This window comes from Panicum virgatum, chromosome 9N (assembly GCF_016808335.1).
Source record: "Panicum virgatum strain AP13 chromosome 9N, P.virgatum_v5, whole genome shotgun sequence".
NCBI classification, from domain to species: Eukaryota; Viridiplantae; Streptophyta; class Magnoliopsida; order Poales; family Poaceae; genus Panicum; species Panicum virgatum.
This window is the reverse complement of record NC_053153.1, coordinates 75,343,744-75,361,442: the sequence shown is the minus strand read 5'-3', so window position 1 is coordinate 75,361,442 and position 17,699 is coordinate 75,343,744. Positions and strand designations below refer to the sequence as shown.

General features: G+C 45.4%; 2 protein-coding genes across 3 annotated transcripts; both read right to left on the bottom strand.

Annotated features, from left to right (window-relative positions):
• Positions 1 to 1,162: 1,162 nt before the first annotated feature.
• On the bottom strand, positions 1,163 to 5,836 carry LOC120689617 (surfeit locus protein 1-like). The gene is made up of 6 exons (XM_039971965.1): positions 5,607 to 5,836; positions 5,423 to 5,526; positions 5,089 to 5,333; positions 3,039 to 3,213; positions 2,329 to 2,612; positions 1,163 to 1,541 (listed from the first exon to the last, which is right to left on the bottom strand). The coding sequence occupies exons 1-6, from the start codon at positions 5,767 to 5,769 to the stop codon at positions 1,472 to 1,474; spliced, it is 1,041 nt and encodes a 346-aa protein (XP_039827899.1). The 5' UTR covers positions 5,770 to 5,836; the 3' UTR covers positions 1,163 to 1,471.
• Positions 5,837 to 6,383: 547 nt separating this feature from the next.
• On the bottom strand, positions 6,384 to 9,229 carry LOC120689619 (ADP-ribosylation factor-like protein 8a). Of its 2 annotated transcripts, XM_039971967.1 has the most exons (6): positions 8,884 to 9,162; positions 8,415 to 8,561; positions 7,957 to 8,038; positions 7,714 to 7,868; positions 6,871 to 7,032; positions 6,384 to 6,771 (listed from the first exon to the last, which is right to left on the bottom strand). In XM_039971967.1, the coding sequence occupies exons 2-6, from the start codon at positions 8,432 to 8,434 to the stop codon at positions 6,654 to 6,656; spliced, it is 537 nt and encodes a 178-aa protein (XP_039827901.1). In that variant the 5' UTR covers positions 8,435 to 8,561; positions 8,884 to 9,162; the 3' UTR covers positions 6,384 to 6,653. The 2 variants fall into 2 exon arrangements, with proteins under 2 accessions (XP_039827901.1, XP_039827900.1); XM_039971966.1 differs by lacking the exon at positions 8,415 to 8,561 and having other exon boundaries at positions 8,884 to 9,229.
• Positions 9,230 to 17,699: the final 8,470 nt, after the last annotated feature.

Sequence of the window (17,699 nt, the reverse complement as noted above, 5' to 3'; positions counted from 1 at the left end):
CTGACGTGCTCCTGTCAGGGCCCGGACTGTTGGGGTGCTGTACGTGTACGGGCAATCCGAACCCTATTCGGCTCTTCCCCCGTTCACACTCACGCCTTTCTCTTGAGGGGAATTTACTCGCGCCTGACTCGTCGGAACGTGGGTGGATCAGTCATTCAGTCCTACAGAGCCGAGCCAATAGTTTTTCAGGTCTTGTTTAGATTTATAAAGTTAAAATATAAAATTTTTATAAATAGTTTGAATGGTATACTAAATGTAATCGAAAAATAAATCGCATTACACAAATGGACTGTAAATCACGAAACAAATCTAATGAGCCTAATTAGGATGTGATTAGATACTAAATTGTTATAGTAAACATGCTCTAATAATGAATTAATTAGGCTCATTAGATTCGTCTAGTAGTTTACAGACGAGATCTGTAATTAGTTTTATAGTTAGTCTACATTTAATACTTCAAATGTTAAAAATTCCCTTCCAAAAATCTAAAATGCAAAGTAATCTAAACAGGGCCAGAGCAGCATGAGGAGAAACAGATGTCAGGAGAGGACAAGTAGAACCGGAAACAGCATCACAAAATCACAGCTCACGACTCACGAGCATCGCATGCCTGCAGTGCAGTCGCTCTCTATCTGGCATATTGTCTAAAATGAAAAAACACAATTACTCTCTAGTACTAGTACATAATAATACAACGTACCAACCTGTTAGGGCGCGTCTAGCAAATTGTTATTGAGAATTAGTGCTCAATTACCTGAGTAGGCATATCGATTTCTCTCGAACGTATTTTCCAAATACTAATGTTTACAAGGCTGGACAAATGTATCAATAGCAAAGAATTGCTGCTAAACAAGTCACTTTTTGACCATTTCAAATGACTGGGTAAGATGATGAAAAAATGGCAAGGTACGATCACATAAACTGAATGGAAAATACACAATATAATTTCATTTTCATTCTTCATATGAATGCGCCATTTAAATTTGAAATGCTACTTATATATATAAAAAAGTTTGAACTGCTACTGCAAGTACCATGAAGCCCATCAGGAGATGTTCCAGCGGGCAGAAACCCTTGTGCTAGTGACCTCGAAGCAAGCCAGCAACGGCCCAGCCCAGCGAAGGAAAATGCAATGTCGGCAACCCGGTGCAACAATTTCTCAGGTGAAACAATCATCACACAAAAATGCTAAAAGAAGACAAGGCTACTCAGTATGTAAGCAGTAAGCTTCCTGACAAAAAATATTACAAGGAATTGCCAACCTTGCAGTTACAGACAGCCCTTCCAGCCAGCGGAAACAACCATCATACAAAATTGCTGTATCCTCCTCGCTCCACCGGGAGAAACAGCTAGTCAATGTACGGCATATCAAAACAAAAGAGGGCAATCTTATACCTATTGCCTGATGAGATGAAAGGGGCAGTAGCTTGGGCATCTGTGATGGGTTTGGTGGACTACATTCCTGTTACTGTCACAACCTAACCTTCTTAGCCTTTATCCTCTTTGAAGCCATGTAAGTCACAGCAGCAGAAAGAGTGTACCTAAAACAGCAAAGAAAACATATGAAGTGGCCAAGTGGTGATAAGGTGGAAGGTGCCCAGAAGAGATTAATGTCATCTAAATCTGAATCCAGTTAGCCCATGCACCAACATATGCCATCTCCAAGCTCATCACATGTTCTCGGAAGTTCGAAAACTCAGTAGATGAGTGTTCACTGCCCCAGATCCTTATTACCTTCCTTATTCTCAATTTTTTGTGCCTCATTATCATACCCACAATTGTATTTCATGTGCTTATCTTAGATCCCATAGCTTCAATTAATGGACAAACATAACAGAATGTGTAAGCTCGAGAAAAATATACACTTGCTATAAAAGCAGTGTGGTGTGCAAGAAGCCCAGAAGCAAAATGTTTCTCATGTTTCAATGGGAAAAGGCTATTGTCCAATCATACAAGGTAGACCCATGTAAGTAAAGCTGTTTTTTTAATAATATATTGATGGTTCCAGGATTTGTTCTACATATAACATGCAACAAAAAGGAGCGTTCTATGTTCAGCACAAGTATTTCTTTTTGCGAAGGAGCCAACTATCATGGTCTGGCAGTGATGAACTGCCAGACTCAAAGTCAAGTTATAGATACTGTAGATTTGTAGAGGCAATGAACCGTGTATCAGATATTGCCATGCAAACAACCAAATAAGAGCAGCAACATACTGGTTTCTATCAGGATGAATGAAACCACTGGTAACAGAAGTCAAAAAATAAAACTAACTCAGAATGAAACAATCCAGCACCAAAGCCTGATGGGCTTGGGGTTAAGTGCTTACCATGTAAAAGTGTATTTGAGATGGTCTTCTGGCATCACTGAGTGACGAATCAAGGTGTTGACATCTTTTGGAACAGGATAAGGGTTTGTTGGAGAGACGTCTTCATTTATATCTTCTATATAAACAGTATTTTCAGGAAGCCTGCAAGCACGAGCAATCATGGGAACATCCACGTAAAACCACTGGCCACTACTGGGCTCATTTGCTGGAACAAATATGCTTGGCTTCTCACTTCCTCGGATTACTCCAGTAACTCTTACAGGAAGTTCTCTAGGTTTTTCAATCTGCAAAAGGTAACTTGCATAAATTTTGAGCCTAACTGAAGCAATACAAATACTCCATCCATTCTCAATTCTATACGTTTAATACAGGCGAATTAGTTCAAAAGGATGAAGGTACTAGGACTTAAGGATTATCGACACTTTTAATGATCTAAAGCAGGCACAGACCAACAACCAGCCTACATTCCATACCATTTTATCATTCTCAAACAAGTCTAGTATAAGTAATAAATATAACATGACTTATTTGATAAATTGCTGCCACGGCGTTATCATGTACAAGGAGTTCACATACCATGGCACAAAAAATAATATTATAACAACACTCACAAAACACATGGTACTCCGATTTGATGAGCAAAGTAGATACATTTAGAATTTGAGGTAATAGATTGGAAGCTAAGCCAAAAGACTAGGAATAAAGATCACCTCAGGAGATGATTTAGGCTCATTAGACCAAAACTTCCACCATGAACTTTTTCCGTCTGGCTGTTTAACAGCATTTGATTCTGAAGCTTCATCCAGGATTTGGTGATCCTTAACGTTTTTATCACGCCATCCACGAGGAACCCATCCTCTATTCACAAGGATAGGTGACTGCAAACTGACAAACCATTTCTCAGAAAGATAAATGACTACATAAAGAGTACCTGCAAAATATTATGGTTGGATTTAATTTCTAAGGCTGACAGGTGGTGATGTGGAGTTGTGAGCTATCTATGACAGGAATGTGTGGGAGATAAAGTCAAAACAGGCATTGTAAACAGGCTTGCATCCTGTCACCCACAATTCTGCATGTGCTGATCAAGACAATGAAGCTATCGGTTAGCATGTAGCACAAGCACCCAATTATGGACCTAAAGGTTCCTTCCAGACATAATTTAACAAAATACCAAGAAAATTTGTCTTTTGAGATTATTACTTGGGTTGGGGACTTCTCTGTGGACAGTTACAGATTAAGTCTGAACACACCACCATCCGCCCCCATTGCACACATACATCAGCTATTATTGCAACAAAACTGCAAATATGTAGGATAATTGCCAAACATGTTTCTACAATCCTCTGTATCTCTTGACTTTCAGCTCAGTTATCAATACTTGAAAAGATAAACAGCAGTAATTGAATGTTATTTTTGCCTTTAAATTCTCAATGAAGATAATTACATAACTTTTCAATCCATTCATATGCAGCTGAAGATTTCATCAGTGCTGGAGCTTGGGGGGGGGGGGGGGGGGGGGCATGGCCCCCCCCTAACAAAATAATTTTTGTTGAGTAATCCTAGTTATGATTTTAAGTATTTTTGAATCTTAGCTAACCTTAGCTCAAGTTTCCAAATACTCTCTAATCTCAGTTTAATCTTAGCTCAAGTTTTTAAGTACGTCTTAATCTTAACCCACTTTAGCCCACAATAAAAGCCCATAATATTATTCGGTTCCTTGAAAGTTCACGCGATCCACCCTGATCTCTAGCGTCGGAAGTTCTTTTCTGTTCTCCATGTGTGGCTGCTCGCTAGTAACAGCTCATCAGTGTCTCAGTGGAGGGTGCCACCGGACTCATGTCTCACGATTGGCATCGCACGAATACATGCCAAGGCGTTGATGGCAAGTAGGCAGGCAGCCACAGCCGAGACGGACGACAACAACAAACCCACCTGCCCCACTAATGCGATCGCATTAGCATCCAATCCATGGCTTTTGCCTATACTTCTTCAATTTAAATCAATATAAATTTATTATTGTTGATATGGTATGCTATAAAAGCATTGTTGATTTTGTATCGCATAATAGAATAGATTTTTTTAGATTAAGGCTAATCTTTGTAGGAAACCAAGGCAAAACTAAAATGAACAAGATATATTGACTCACGTTCCTATTTTGCTTTTGTGAATTGTCATTGCATGATTGAATAATATATACCATGACTAACTAGCGCATACTAGCACAATTAATAAAAAAATAATGCAAATTGCCAAATTTTTGTATCTACAAATATTATCGAAGTTTGTTCGGCCTTGGCCCCCCTTAAAATTTCTTTCCAGTTCCGCCACTGTGTCCATGGAAAGGCAATAGAGGGGTATGTACACCAGTCACCAAGCCAATTAGAATCAAAAGAATTCAAATCACTGCCAACTCGAGCATCTTCCACTAACTCAATTGTTTTGGTTTTGCCCTAACATAAGTCACATCTTCCAAGCTTGACACCTTTTGTCCTTGTTGAAGAAATATTTAGAAATTTAATTCTACTACAATAATTCACCATTCCGAATTTGACCACAGACAAGCTTTTTGGTCGAATTTGACCACAGACAAGCTTTTCAGTTTACAAGTATCAGCCATTTTCACTACAGCAGCTTTTCACCAAGAACTTCCCAAAATAAAGGGTATCAAGCTCAATCATCGTGCAAGAGTGCAATGTTGGTTCTCAAGGTAATCTGAAAAATAGGAACTGTGATTCCAGCATTTTCGAAATAACTTACCTGCCGGGCTCAGTGAACCTGGGAATCAACGGAGTGATCACATAATACCCATTCTCCGTCACACCCGAGATGCTCCGGGAGCGAGGTCCGACGAACACCGATTTCTCCTCGTCGAAATCGCCCTCGCACACGATCTTCCGGAACTCCAGCGCGTCCGGATCACGCAGGGCAGCGGACAAGGTTGCCTCGTTCCACGCCACGGGCTCCATCTCCAGCCTCCGCGTCCTGTAATCCAGCATCTCTATCTGAGGTCGAGAAGGAAACACCACACGGTGAGGTCTCGCCGGCCAACAAAACGATGCGGTGAGTGACGAAAACGCGTGCGCTGTGTGACCTTCTCCTGCCTCCTGAAGAGCTGCCATGTGCCGAGGCCGAAGGTGATGGCTCCGGGCGCGAAGAGGAAGAGCTTGGACCACGCGCTCGCCTCCTTCCCCGCCCCTGCGAGTAGAACACGAAAAGATTTGCAGATGATTCGCAAGGCATTTCGCAAGATGGTGACGATTAGGGTAGATGGGTACCTGGGGGCGGAGGCGCGGCGACGCCGGGAGGAGGCGGCGGCGGAGGAGGAGGTGCGGGTGATGAGGCGTGCGAAGTGGAGGCGTGGGAGGGGAGGAAGCGTTGCTCGCCGCCGCCGCGCAGGCGGAGGCTGAGGCGGAGGTGCTTGGAGAGTGACGCCGCCATCTCCGAGGTCAGAGAGGGTCAGGAGTTTGGAGTTCGGACTTCAGGACATGTCGACGGGAGGGTGGAAGGGCGGCATGCACATGGCAATTTTGCATTTTTGGGGGGTTGGAATCGAAACAGAGATTTCGTAAATGCAAATGTTTACTGTTTATAAACAAACAATATCACAATCTTTTTCAGTCCTTTTGACATACATGTGATCTATGTTTGTTAGGAATTTAATTTTTGTAAAGTAAGATTTTGGGTTGAGAAAAATAGTGGAGAGGTAAGAAAATTTGCACTTACGCAGGGTCAAAACGGGGTTGGAATTTGCCTGAACAAGGGCAGCATAGATATTTATTCATATGATTGATGTATGAACCCAAGCACGAAAAGAGAACTACAAAAGGCTAAAAACTCCACAAAAAAGGCTGGAAAATTGCACTAATTACTGTTTACATAGAGCGCTCGAAAAACATAAAGAGAGAAGAGCCATGAAATCAAGCTTCAAAGTAAATTCTCTATATGATTTGAATCCTATTAATCCCTCAGTTTCCAATTTTTATCTGTCGGGTTGATACTTTTAATTACTTCACCACATTTGTTTTTCGCCAATGTTCATTTGCTCGCTCGCATTAACAACACTTCATTCAGTTTTGTTTGATCTTCAAGTAAACAATGTGAAACAAACCACACTGCTCAAATTGACCAAGCAAATATGAAACAGAGGGCAGCCTTCTGTAAGTTGTAACAGAGCACGCGCGTGCACACCAAACGTAGTCTACCAACAAAATTATGAACACAACATCCCTGATCAATACCTCTTGCATAATTTACAGCCCCAATGCTAGGCGACATGCAAAAAGAGAGAAACTGGAGCACGCTTCAAGAGTTACAGACTTAGATCAATTCTTCTTTTTTGAGTGCTTCACCAGCCAGTCAATGACGGAATCAATGTTGGTCGAGTTCTTGCATGATATCATGAAGCATGCCACTTCTCGGTCAGTGATTGTCTTTAAGCCCCTGCAATCATTCGCCAGGCAGTACATGAGTACAATTTATCGAACTAATATTTTCAAGGAAGAAGAAGTAACGAATGACAGTAGCTTAGCATGCACTTACATGACTTCAGTGAAGCTTTGCTTAGGGAAAGCTTCAGGCTTGTCAATTTTATTGCCAATGACTAGTAACGGGATCCCAGTCAAAGATGGTTTGCTCAGGAGGTCATGGAGCTCGCCTTTTGCAATGGCCATGTTTTCTCGATCTGCCACGTCAACAACATACCTGCACAACCAAAACAATTTAAACATCCAATTGTAGAAGCTCATGTTCCCTATTGATTAATTATATCAGCTATGACCTTCAGAAAAAAATCATGCAGCAAGTTTCAATGAAGCTAGTTATAAAATATAGAACCTGTGGAAGTAATCAGAAAAAAAAAACTGTACAGCTGGTACAAGTTCCTCCTCATTTTTTAAGCAAAGATAGCAGAAATGCAGAAACAAAAAAAAAATTCTTCACCATAATCCACAACAAAAAAAAAGCAAACAATGCGACAAATAAAAAATGCCGTACCACCATCATATACAGCAAAGCAAAACAAGAAAAAAAGGGTAGTAAATAAAAAATTTCATCATTATCAACAAAAAGCAAAATAACATAACTACAAACAAATAAGCAAGTCATCACAGGACGACTAAACCACAAACCAAACACTTATCCTGACCATAAAGACAATTAAAATATAAGCCAAAGGAACACAAGCTGGCTATGAGAACCTTAAAGAAAGCCTTTAGAAAAGTAGGGTGGAGTAGTTCAGAAAGACTTTGTACATAAACCATACTATCAGCATGATATAACCACAGCCTACCAATTAAGCATGTCTAACAAGCCCCAACTAAGCATGACAGCTGATGAGTGTTAGTTCCATAACTGTAAATGGAAGATTAGACATGAAAGGCATACACAATTGCAGAAACTGCACGGCAGTATCTCTCCCACATGCTCCGGAATCTTGGCTGGCCTCCAAGATCCCACAATTTTATTGTGACATTTCCTTTGGTTACCTTTCTCATATTGAATCCTACAGTAGGAATCATATCCTCACTAAAGCCACCGGTCTACAAGAAAAAACATGTTTACCCATGATAAATATATTCATCAGTCATCTAGCATATGAGTGGTACCAAAAGGTTGCCTGATACTTACAGCAATGACATTCACAAGTGATGTTTTCCCAGCATTTTGGAGCCCTATCAAGGAAAGCTCCATCTCTTGCTTGAAGAAGAGGCTGCAGATAGAAGAAAGCAGAAAACTGTTATTCAAGCAGTCGAGCCCATCAAGAAAAACGAATGGCAGATTATATCAGTTCATCGCTTTGCTTGGAAATTGGAGCATATAATTACAAATGTCAAAAAACTAATGCTCTACCACCCAACAAGTGCATGTGCAAGACATTCTTAGAATTGAAGCTCTTCTGTATTTTTATGTATCTAGTCCAAAGCCTACGGCCTACCTGGCTGGTAGGTAGAGATGAAATAAATTTAGTCTACTGGTAGCTATACTAGTATATGTCAATTATTGAGGTATAACAAATAACTACCAGCCTCAGATTAAATATATTATTATTGTACCAGTGAAGTATACTATAACAGAAATAACGGCACCTCGCAGAATTACAAGACATCACAAAACATGTCACTGACTAAATCATCCCCTTTTCCGTTTTGAACAAGTGATCTTCACAAATTTCATGTGCTGCAATCTCCCCAACAATGGTCGATTTTGGCCAGCACGCTCAATTAAAACCTTTTCTGTTGAGAAAAAACTCAATTAAAGCTCAATTGTCATACCAAGTTTGCTGACAGAAATCAACCACAAGAACACAATTACTTTCCCCTAATAGGATCACGCTGTACCGATCACATTCGCTATATCTAGAAGCTTTCCACCAGTCAACTTCATAGCCTCCGTAACTATCTCGACCAATCAAACCAGAAGAATCCCCAGATCTCCTATCCATCGATGATCCCCGCACCCCGGCCGCGCAATGCGCCGCGGATCAAACCCGCGGGACGCGACGGGACGGAGCAGCCCAAGAGCGTGTATGTATACAGTATATATATATATATGTACCTGCGAAGCCAGTTGAGGAAGGCCTCCCAGAACCCCATGGCGCCCGGCTCCCTTCTCCTCTCCCCGGACCCTGAACGAGAGAGAGAGAGAGGAGGCAGGCCCGGCTCCGGTGGCGGCGAAGAAGGCGGAGGGGATCGAGCGGGGGGCGGCGATGGGATTAATAGCGAGCGGATGCGGCGGGGGAGTATTCGGTGGTGGCCCTCCTGTCACCGCCCGCGTTTACTTTATTTGGAGGGCGGAGGGCGACGTGGCGTGGATGGGGCGGGGGACGAGGGGGTGACGGGGAGGGGAGAGGACGCCGCGGCCGCGAGCGAGCCAGCTGCGGCGATGAGGCGGGGCGGAGGCGAGGGGAGGAGAGAGAAGAGGGGGGCCGGGGGTATTATTGGCGTCCGGTCCGCCAATCATACGGCCTCGCGTGGCCGCGGGTGATAGGGCGGCCAGCCACGAGTGCCGTTCCGTTCCGTTCCGTTCCGGTATCCGCTCCCCTCGCCAACGGGATTCCAACTGGTGGGTGGACTCGTCTCTGGGTGGGCTGGTAGGACTGGTAGCGTCTATCCCGTTCCCGTAGGCCGTAGCTGACCTGATTCCGCGTGCTTTTTTCATTTTTATATTAAAAAACAATATTTCAAAAAAATATATCGAATAGGCAAATTTTCAAAAATGATTGTCTCTCGCCCATCCAGTTGGCGACAGGACTTAAAAAGTTTACATTTAGGTCATGGCACCCAGGGTGCATTAAACAGTGAACTTGTAAAATCGATATAAAATCGTAGAAAAATAAAAAAAACTCAACTGTTCTGCATTCTATGAAACAAGATCTGCAACTTTTGTTATATAAAGTTTTTCATTTGATCAATGTATCGTGCTCTATTTTAAATACCAGTTTAATGCACTTTTATTTAAATCTCAAGATCCATCCTTTGGATGCATGTCATATTTGGCCAGAGTGTTGCATATGGTGAGCATAGGCTGGTACAAAATTTGTAGGCCCAGAAAATATTTCTAGAATAAGTTTTTAAATTAGATCTTGCAATATGTCTAGTTTAAATGAGTTATTTATCCATGCTGCTATACTGAGTATTAGAAGCCATAACTTTAACAATACCATTATTTTATTTCCTAAGAGCTATAAAAAAAGTTTGGTAAATTTTAGATAAGCACAACTAGACCAAATGAATTATTTTAGATTTTTCTAAGTACAAGAACTATTTTTCTTGATTTAGATACATTGATCAAATGAAAAACTTTATGTAACAAAAGTTGTAGATATTATTTCATAGAATCTAGAACAGTTGAGTTTGTATTTTTTTTATTTTTCTACGGTTTTATATCGATTTTACAAGTTCACTGTTTAATGCGCCCTGGGCACCAGGACCTAAATGTAATTTTTTTTATATTTAGGTCCTGTCGCCAACTGGATGGGCGACAGGCACTCTGTCGCCCAGGCACCCATTTTGAAAATTTCCCTATTCGACATATATTTTTGAAATTTTGTTTTTGTCATACCCGGTTTTAAGGACAAAATCGAATGTATATCTATATGTATGCCAGGATCAAGTTTCATACATATAGAGACATTATAAGTGAATTAATCAGTACAGTATCACAAAAAGGAAAAAACAACAACTAAAAGACTATCAGAGTTTACAGCTTATCCTGAAAACGGAGACTCCAAACTTCACAAGCAATCGACTGGGGGTTGCGTACGCCTAGAATTCAGCATCATCTTCAAAAGACTTCACCACAACTTTCTCCTTCTGAGCAGCAATAAGCAAGGGTGAGTACACTTATGGTTGGTACTCAGCAAGGCCACAAGAAATAACCAGAAAGTGATTTAATTTCATCTTTAAATTAAATTAATCATGTGAGGGTCCAAGCCGCTCGCGACCGTGAGCACGGCTGATATATCAGTTTTACACTCTGCAGAGGTTGTACACTTTACCCACAATTCGTGTTTCCCATGCCGCCCGGGTTTGCAAAGCCCTTAAACACTTCCTTTGGTGAGTGGCTATGGATTCACTACGAGGCTTTTCCAAAGAATCACTATATGTACGCACTGGTCCCTTTTTCTGCGGTACCTCGGAAGACGAAGCTTCTTTCACCCGCTCCTCAAAGCTCAGTAACCCAAAAATCCACCAATCAAACGCCCCAGGCACGACATATAGATCATCTAGTTACTTAGCCAAGATCAGAGCCATATAGTACTGTGGTTGCACTATTTTCTTGGGTGGTTCTCCATGTTCCAATTAAATCAAGTATTCTCATAAACAAGCATAGATAGAAGTATGGTTAGGGTCACTTGCCTTTCTCCAACGAAAAACTACTCTTACTGCTCTTCAGCTTTTGCTCACTTGGAACTCTTGATCTTCAATCTTCGAACTACGATCCTTCTACTCGGAACAATCATCGGGCAACCATACAAAACAAACAAGAAGATACATCTAAGAACAATACACCAAAATAGGAGAAAAGCATTAAAAGAACGCACTAAAGGATAGGGCTCGCTACTACGGTTACGAGAGCTCAAGAAACACGGAAAACGGAACTAAAACGGTGATTCTATGGGATAAATGATGCTTCAGGGATCTAGTCGCTATTAACTATAGAGTTAAAGACTAGCGGGAAAGATTTGCAAGACACAGCAAACTGTGCTCACAGAGGATAACAAGGTCATAAAGCTATTGCACACGTCACAAGGATCACGTGAGCGCAAGAATCGCTGAAAACGGAGTTGAAATGTGAAAGATATGGCTAAAACAAGGTTCTAAGGACTTGTTTGCGATAGATTTAAACTTCCAGGGGCTAGCTCTAAAGAAACAAGGGACTAAAACGAGTTTAAACCTAAACTACAGGGGCTAGCTTGCAAAACTACGCACTAAAGATGGCGGATCCTATTTTGGAGAAACTCAGGGGCTAAAACAGAAAAGAAATGGTTGTTTTATAAATACTTTTGAACTGGAAGGGACCGCGACTTGATTCCTATAAAATCGAGGGGCTCTTTTGCAAAAGTACCACAGTTGACCGGTAGGGGTTAGGTTTGACTCGAGTTGAATCTAATCTAGGCCGACGGATCAAGATCGGACGGCCAGGGGAGGTTGGGGCGAACGGCGGCGGCGCTGAGCGGCCGGCGGCGAAGCTTGGTGGCAGCGCACGGCGGCGGGATGGCCGGACTTGGCCGAATCGGCCGTCCGGGGCTCGAAGTCGAGCGTGGCAAGCACGAGGAGCACGCGCACGACCTCGCGAACTCATCTGGGGCTGAAAGGATCGATGGACTAAGAGGGGGTGAATTGGGCCTTTTTCAATTTCTAAAACACAATTAAGCAACCTTAACCTATGCAATGCTAGTAAGGCACCAATTCACCAACCGGATAACTAAGCTACCTACACAAGCTATGAGAGATAAAACGAGAAGTAAAGCCTAGTAAGGTAGAGCTAAGTTATGATCTCTAAGTCAAGCACATGAATAAATTGCATGAAAGAAAATGCTTGAATAAAGAGAGTGAACAAGAGACGATCGGATTTTTTCCCGTGGTATCGATGTGTTGGCACACACCCCTAATCCACGTTGTGACACTCACAAAGAGTCTTGTCACCTCCCAAGTCACCGAGACGAGGGCGCTCACTAAGAGTCTCCGTTCACCATCCCGGCGTGGTGGAGATCAAGCCACGTACAATCTTCTTCTCCGGGCTCCCACAATCCTTGGCAAGCTCCGCGAGAAACACCTCGATCACCAAGATCGCCTAGGTGATGCCAATCACCAAGAGTAACAAGCTAAGGCCTTCACTTGAGCAAGAACCGATCACCAAGAACGGATGCACACAAGCTTCTCTCTACTCAAGTCCTTAATCTTGCTTCTTGATTGATTGAATGAACAAGTATGTGAAAGATGAAGCTCAAGGTGGCTCTTGACTATAGTATGAGTGTTTGGATGTTGCCTGGTGTCAACAGTGGCAAAATGACCCATTGGAGGGGTATATATAGGCAGCTCATACGGATAGAGCCGTTGGAGAAAAAGCTGCCAGAAAACTGCGTAGCGCCGGTTAATCCGACGTACCTCCAATAGTCATCGTCGGTTTAACCGATGAATGTAAACTGCTCCTTCTGAAAACTAGCCGTTACAACTTGGGCAGATTAACCGACGTATCATCGGTTTAACTGGTGAGTGTAGTTGTCCACTGATCAACTAAAAAACCAAGTCTCTGGACAACTGCACCGACGTTAACTCAAAACCATCGTCGGTTTAACCGGTGAGTACAACTTCAGAAATCCATGGAAAAACCATCTCACTGGTCAATTGCACCGACGTCTCATTTTAAATAGCGTCGGTTTAACCGGTGTATAGAACTTGAATTACCCTGGAAAAAACCAACTCTGGACTAATGCACCGACGTTAAATTCAAACACGTCGGTTTAACCGGTGTATTGACTTGTCCAGACTCTGCTGACTTCGTTTAACCGACGTATATAAAAGGGAGAGCGTCGGTTAAACCGGTGTATTGACTTGTCCAGACTCTGCTGACTTCGTTTAACCGACGTATATAAAAAGGAGAGCGTCGGTTAAACCGGTGTTAACGACTTTTTCTGATTTTGCCTTTTCTGATTTGAGTCTTGAATGAAATCCAAATATTCTTGAGATATAAGTTGAAAGCCACTTATTTGAACTTCTTGGAACCTGAGTGACCATAGTGTGTATCCATTTTTGATTGACCATGTCCATAATCAAGTTACTTGGCCTTAACCCCTCTTAATAGTGCGATCACTACAAAACTATAAAACCTATACTAACCTAAGTGTCCTTCTCAACCTTGTGACACTTAGGACTAGAAAGATCCTTAGTCTTGACATATATATGAGTTGAATACCGAGATCGCCTTTTTGAATAATGAAATTAAGGGGCCTCTTTTGACATATGACCAAATGAGCGATAATGATCTATTAAGCTGCACAAACTCATTAGTCACAATAATGGTTGTCATTAATCACCGAAACATACCTTGAGGGCCTAGATGCTTACAATCTCCCCCTTTTTGGTGATTGATGACAACACAAACATAAATAACGAGAGAGCGAGAAAGATAAGAACAAGATAAACACAAGCAAACTCGAAGAAGGATCAAAGAGCTCAACGGCTCAAACGAAATCCATAGATATGTCTCAAACCACAGCATACTCAAGCGACAAATGTACATATCCATGAACTAACACCAAATGTGATACAAAGCATCAAGGTCCTGATAACTACGAGCTCTCTCTAACTTTACTCTCCCCCTGACTCTGACTCTCTCCCCCTTTGGCATCAAAGTACCAAAAAGGCGAGCTATTGATCCGGCTGTCGTGGCATGGCAAGGAAGCGGTCCGGGTCGTCGTCGTCGTCGTCGTCGTCAGACGGTGAACCCTCGGTGACAGACGGGAGCTGCTGGTCAGTACTGCCTGCTGGATCTGAACTGACTGGGGGTGTAGCTGTGGTAGAGGCTCTCGTGCTAGCACTGCCTGGAAGAGGGTCCGTAGACGTGGTAACCGGCTCAGCAGAAGAAGTGTCAACATCTGACGTAGTGAGTGCTGAAGCTGCCGGCTATGTCGACTGCTGAAGTAAGGACCCCTCTCCTCCTCCCCCTGAAAGTAGTGTCTGTGGAACAACGGGGAGAGCGACTGTCGACGGTGAGTCCTGGAAGAGTGTGGTCGCTGGCAGTGGCGAGAAAAGCGGATGACCGGCAGACCCAAGAAGTGCTGACATCGAGAACGTGGTCTCCGGTGTCGTCGAGAGAGCAGGAGCTGCAGTAGTAACCGGAGGAGGAGCTGGTGTGACCGCAAGCTGAGGTGCTGCAACACCCTGAAGTCCTGGCTGCTGCGGGGTGAGTCCGGTGTGAGAGTACAGCTTTGAGATCATCCCGAACATCGCCATCATGCCCTGCTGCATCTGCTGGAACTGAGCGTCTGTCCTCTGAGAGAATCTGTCAATAAGCCCGACAAAACGCTCCTCGGTCGCAGCCCGCTCTCGGGCGGCCTCCCTCTGTATAGCAGCAAGCTGAGCCTCATGGGCTCTCCTGGCCTCCTCCTGTGCAAGCCGGTCCTCTCTCTGCTAAGTCACGAGCTACTGTAGAAGTGTGGTGAGCTCGGACGGCTGAGACACCTGGGACTCAGAAACTGTAGTAGCAGCGGCTGACTCTGGGGCTGGCTCTCTGGACCCCCCTGCCTCGTGGTCGTGACTAGCTGGGGCTGCTGCAGGGAAGTACTCGACGTCCTCGGAGGAGTCTGACTCAAGCTCAGACCAGTGTATCTCATCCTCTCCTCCGGGAAGCTGGGCCTCGGCAGCTAGCAGTGCTTCATCCTCCTGTGCCACTCGGGCCTGTGCCTCTGGTGACAACTGTGCCATGGCAGCTCTCTCGGTCTGTCTGCCTCTCCTCCGGTCCTGGGGTGCTGTCGGACGGTAAACTGGGAACCGGGGAGCCTCGTCCTGACGGTAGACGGCACTGACGGGTGACTCAGCTGGCACGATCATCGAACAAATGTAGCTGATCCAGTGTGCATAGGGGAACTGCCTCAAGACCCCCATCCCGTCAGTGATCACATCATCGATCTCAGCCAGTATAAAGTCAACAATATCGAATGGCTCGTGAGTAAGGATGTGAAGAAGTAACAGCTGCTGCAAACCAGTAAACCCCTCTGGATAGCCACTCCTCGGTAGCAAGGTCCTTCGGAGGGCCATGTGAACTGCGTATGCCTCCGGGGTCAGCAAGCTGGGCACTCTGGCATACGACGCTGGAAACGGCTGGCGGAAGCACTGAGAGATCGCCTCGTGAGAAGGTGCAATCCCGCCAATCATAGCTCTGCGCGGTGGATCTGTGTCTTCGTATACCATCTCGTGCAGGAGACGTCAACCAAGTCAACTCCGAGAATTCCTGCTAAAGTCGCTCTGGACAGACCAAAAACCTGGCCTCCAAACACGAAATGTACTGCTCTGCGGTCTGGAGCTATCCAAGCTGTGGCATAGAACACTCTAACCCAGTCATCTATGTATCTGTTCTGCTCTATCTGGAGTAACCTGGGCAGGCCCCTGAAGTGAGCGAAGTACTCTCTGACGTCTGCTCCCCCTGTGGCTGTCCTCAGTGACACCCAGTCAAGCACTCTGTGCGGGAAGATCCTGTGGCCCCACCTCTGGTAGGTCTCGTAGAAACCGGCCTGTAGGAGCGTCCAGAACCTACGGTCGACCCTGCTGTCACGGGTCACGGGGAACCAGTCCTCCTCCTGAACACTCCACCTGAGCCTCTTGACCTTCGCCGCATTGGCCTTGGTCAAGTTCTGGAGCAGCACACCTGGCTCCAGACGCACAACAGTGTCCATACGGAACACTGCGCGCTCGGCCTCTAGGGCCTCGGCTCTACGAGCTGCTGCTGCTGCTGCGGACCTGCGAGGCTCCTGTGGCTGGTGACCTCCTCGGGTCCTCGGTCCAGTGCGATGCTCGGTCACTGGCGAAGTCTCTGCTGCTGGGGACGTCTGCCGAGTGCGGCCAGACCGTCGTAGAGTCGGTGACTCATGTGTGCTCTGCCCCTAAGACTGCTCTGCCTCTGACTCTGAATCTGTAGCTGTATCTGTCTGATCTGACTCTGCTGCTGCCTCAGTTGTGGCTCTGGTAGCCCTGGCGCCTCTAACTCGGCCCATACCTCGACCTCTGCCCCTGCCCCTGGCTGGCGGATCCCTGATCGCGAACGGGCGTGCACGGCCTGACGCCTGCTCCTCGGCGGCCTTGGCCACCATCTCGGCCCTCTTGGCCTCTCGCTCTGCGCGAGTCCGCTTGCGGACTGGCTTCTCAACAACTACCTCCTTCCCCTTCCTCTTTTCACGACCCATCTCGACTGGCGGTGGCGCGGGTGTGTGGGAACGCAAACGCGGCGTGAAAGTGGTGCGAAGAACGGCTCGGGCAAAACGTCGAGCACCTGGTGAGCGTGGAGCGGCTGCGACTGCGGCGTGGGGGTACTGCTGCGTGGATGGAGCGGAGCGCGTGGCAGTGAAGCGGTGCGGAGGCGCTAGGTGGTGGCGCGGAGGAGCAGTGCTGGTGACGGCGGTGGCGGCGCGGAGCGGCGCTGGCGCAAGGCGGCGGCGGTGCGGCGCGGTGGCGGTTGTGCGCGCGGGGCGGCGCAGAAGGCGCGCGGGTGGCACAAGGCGGCGGCGCGGGCGTGCGAGGACGGCGAGAGCCTGCAGTGGCGGTGTACGGCGGCGGCGAGGTGGAACGGCGGCGGCGCGGGCGAGTCGGGTGCGGGAGCGGAGCGGCGGCGAGAAGAAAAGACTGAGGAAAAAAACAGAGGCTGCGGGTAAGGGATATATGACAGGTGGGCCCCGCATTTTTCCTTAACGCCGGTTAAACCGATGACTAGGTTTAGAACACCGGTCGATTTCATCGGTGCAGTTCACCCGAGACTCAGCACAAAATCTATCTGAACGCCGGTTGATCCGACGATATGACTTTTGTATACGCCGGTTGAACGGTGTTATCACCGGTTGATTGGCAGGTCAGATCTGTGTTACGTTCACCGGTTGATCCGATGCTGTCACTTTTGTATACGCCGGTTGACCTCCTGAAACTGACTGAGCTGAGACACACTTTAGTAACGCCGGTTAAACCGATGGGATAAATCCGTTGAGCGTCGGTTTAACCGGTGAACCCAAAAACCTTCTCTCGGCTCACACTTCTATGCTAAGTCCAATAAACTTATAAGATTCAAATAAACTCAAGTTAATGGACTTGCATAGGCGACTTTACCCCTCAAAATAAATAGGATAGCACACTAGCTTAAATAATTTTCTTTTCAAACACAAG

Bases quoted from the DNA above. Each gene is read 5' to 3' on its own strand.
- LOC120689617 (XM_039971965.1), bottom strand. From the start codon at position 5,769: ATGGCGGCGTCACTCTCCAAGCACCTCCGCCTCAGCCTCCGCCTGCGC. The intron at 3,214-5,088 runs GTAAGTTATTTC...ATGGTTTGTCAG, and splicing joins AGGTTCACTGAGCCCGGCAG to TTTGCAGTCACCTATCCTTG. The intron at 1,542-2,328 runs GTAAGCACTTAA...TTGCTGTTTTAG, and splicing joins CTCAAATACACTTTTACATG to GTACACTCTTTCTGCTGCTG.
- LOC120689619 (XM_039971966.1), bottom strand. From the start codon at position 8,921: ATGGGGTTCTGGGAGGCCTTCCTCAACTGGCTTCGCAG. The intron at 8,039-8,883 runs GTACATATATAT...TTCTATCTGCAG, and splicing joins TTCCTCAACTGGCTTCGCAG to CCTCTTCTTCAAGCAAGAGA. The intron at 6,772-6,870 runs GTAAGTGCATGC...GAATGATTGCAG, and splicing joins CAAAGCTTCACTGAAGTCAT to GGGCTTAAAGACAATCACTG.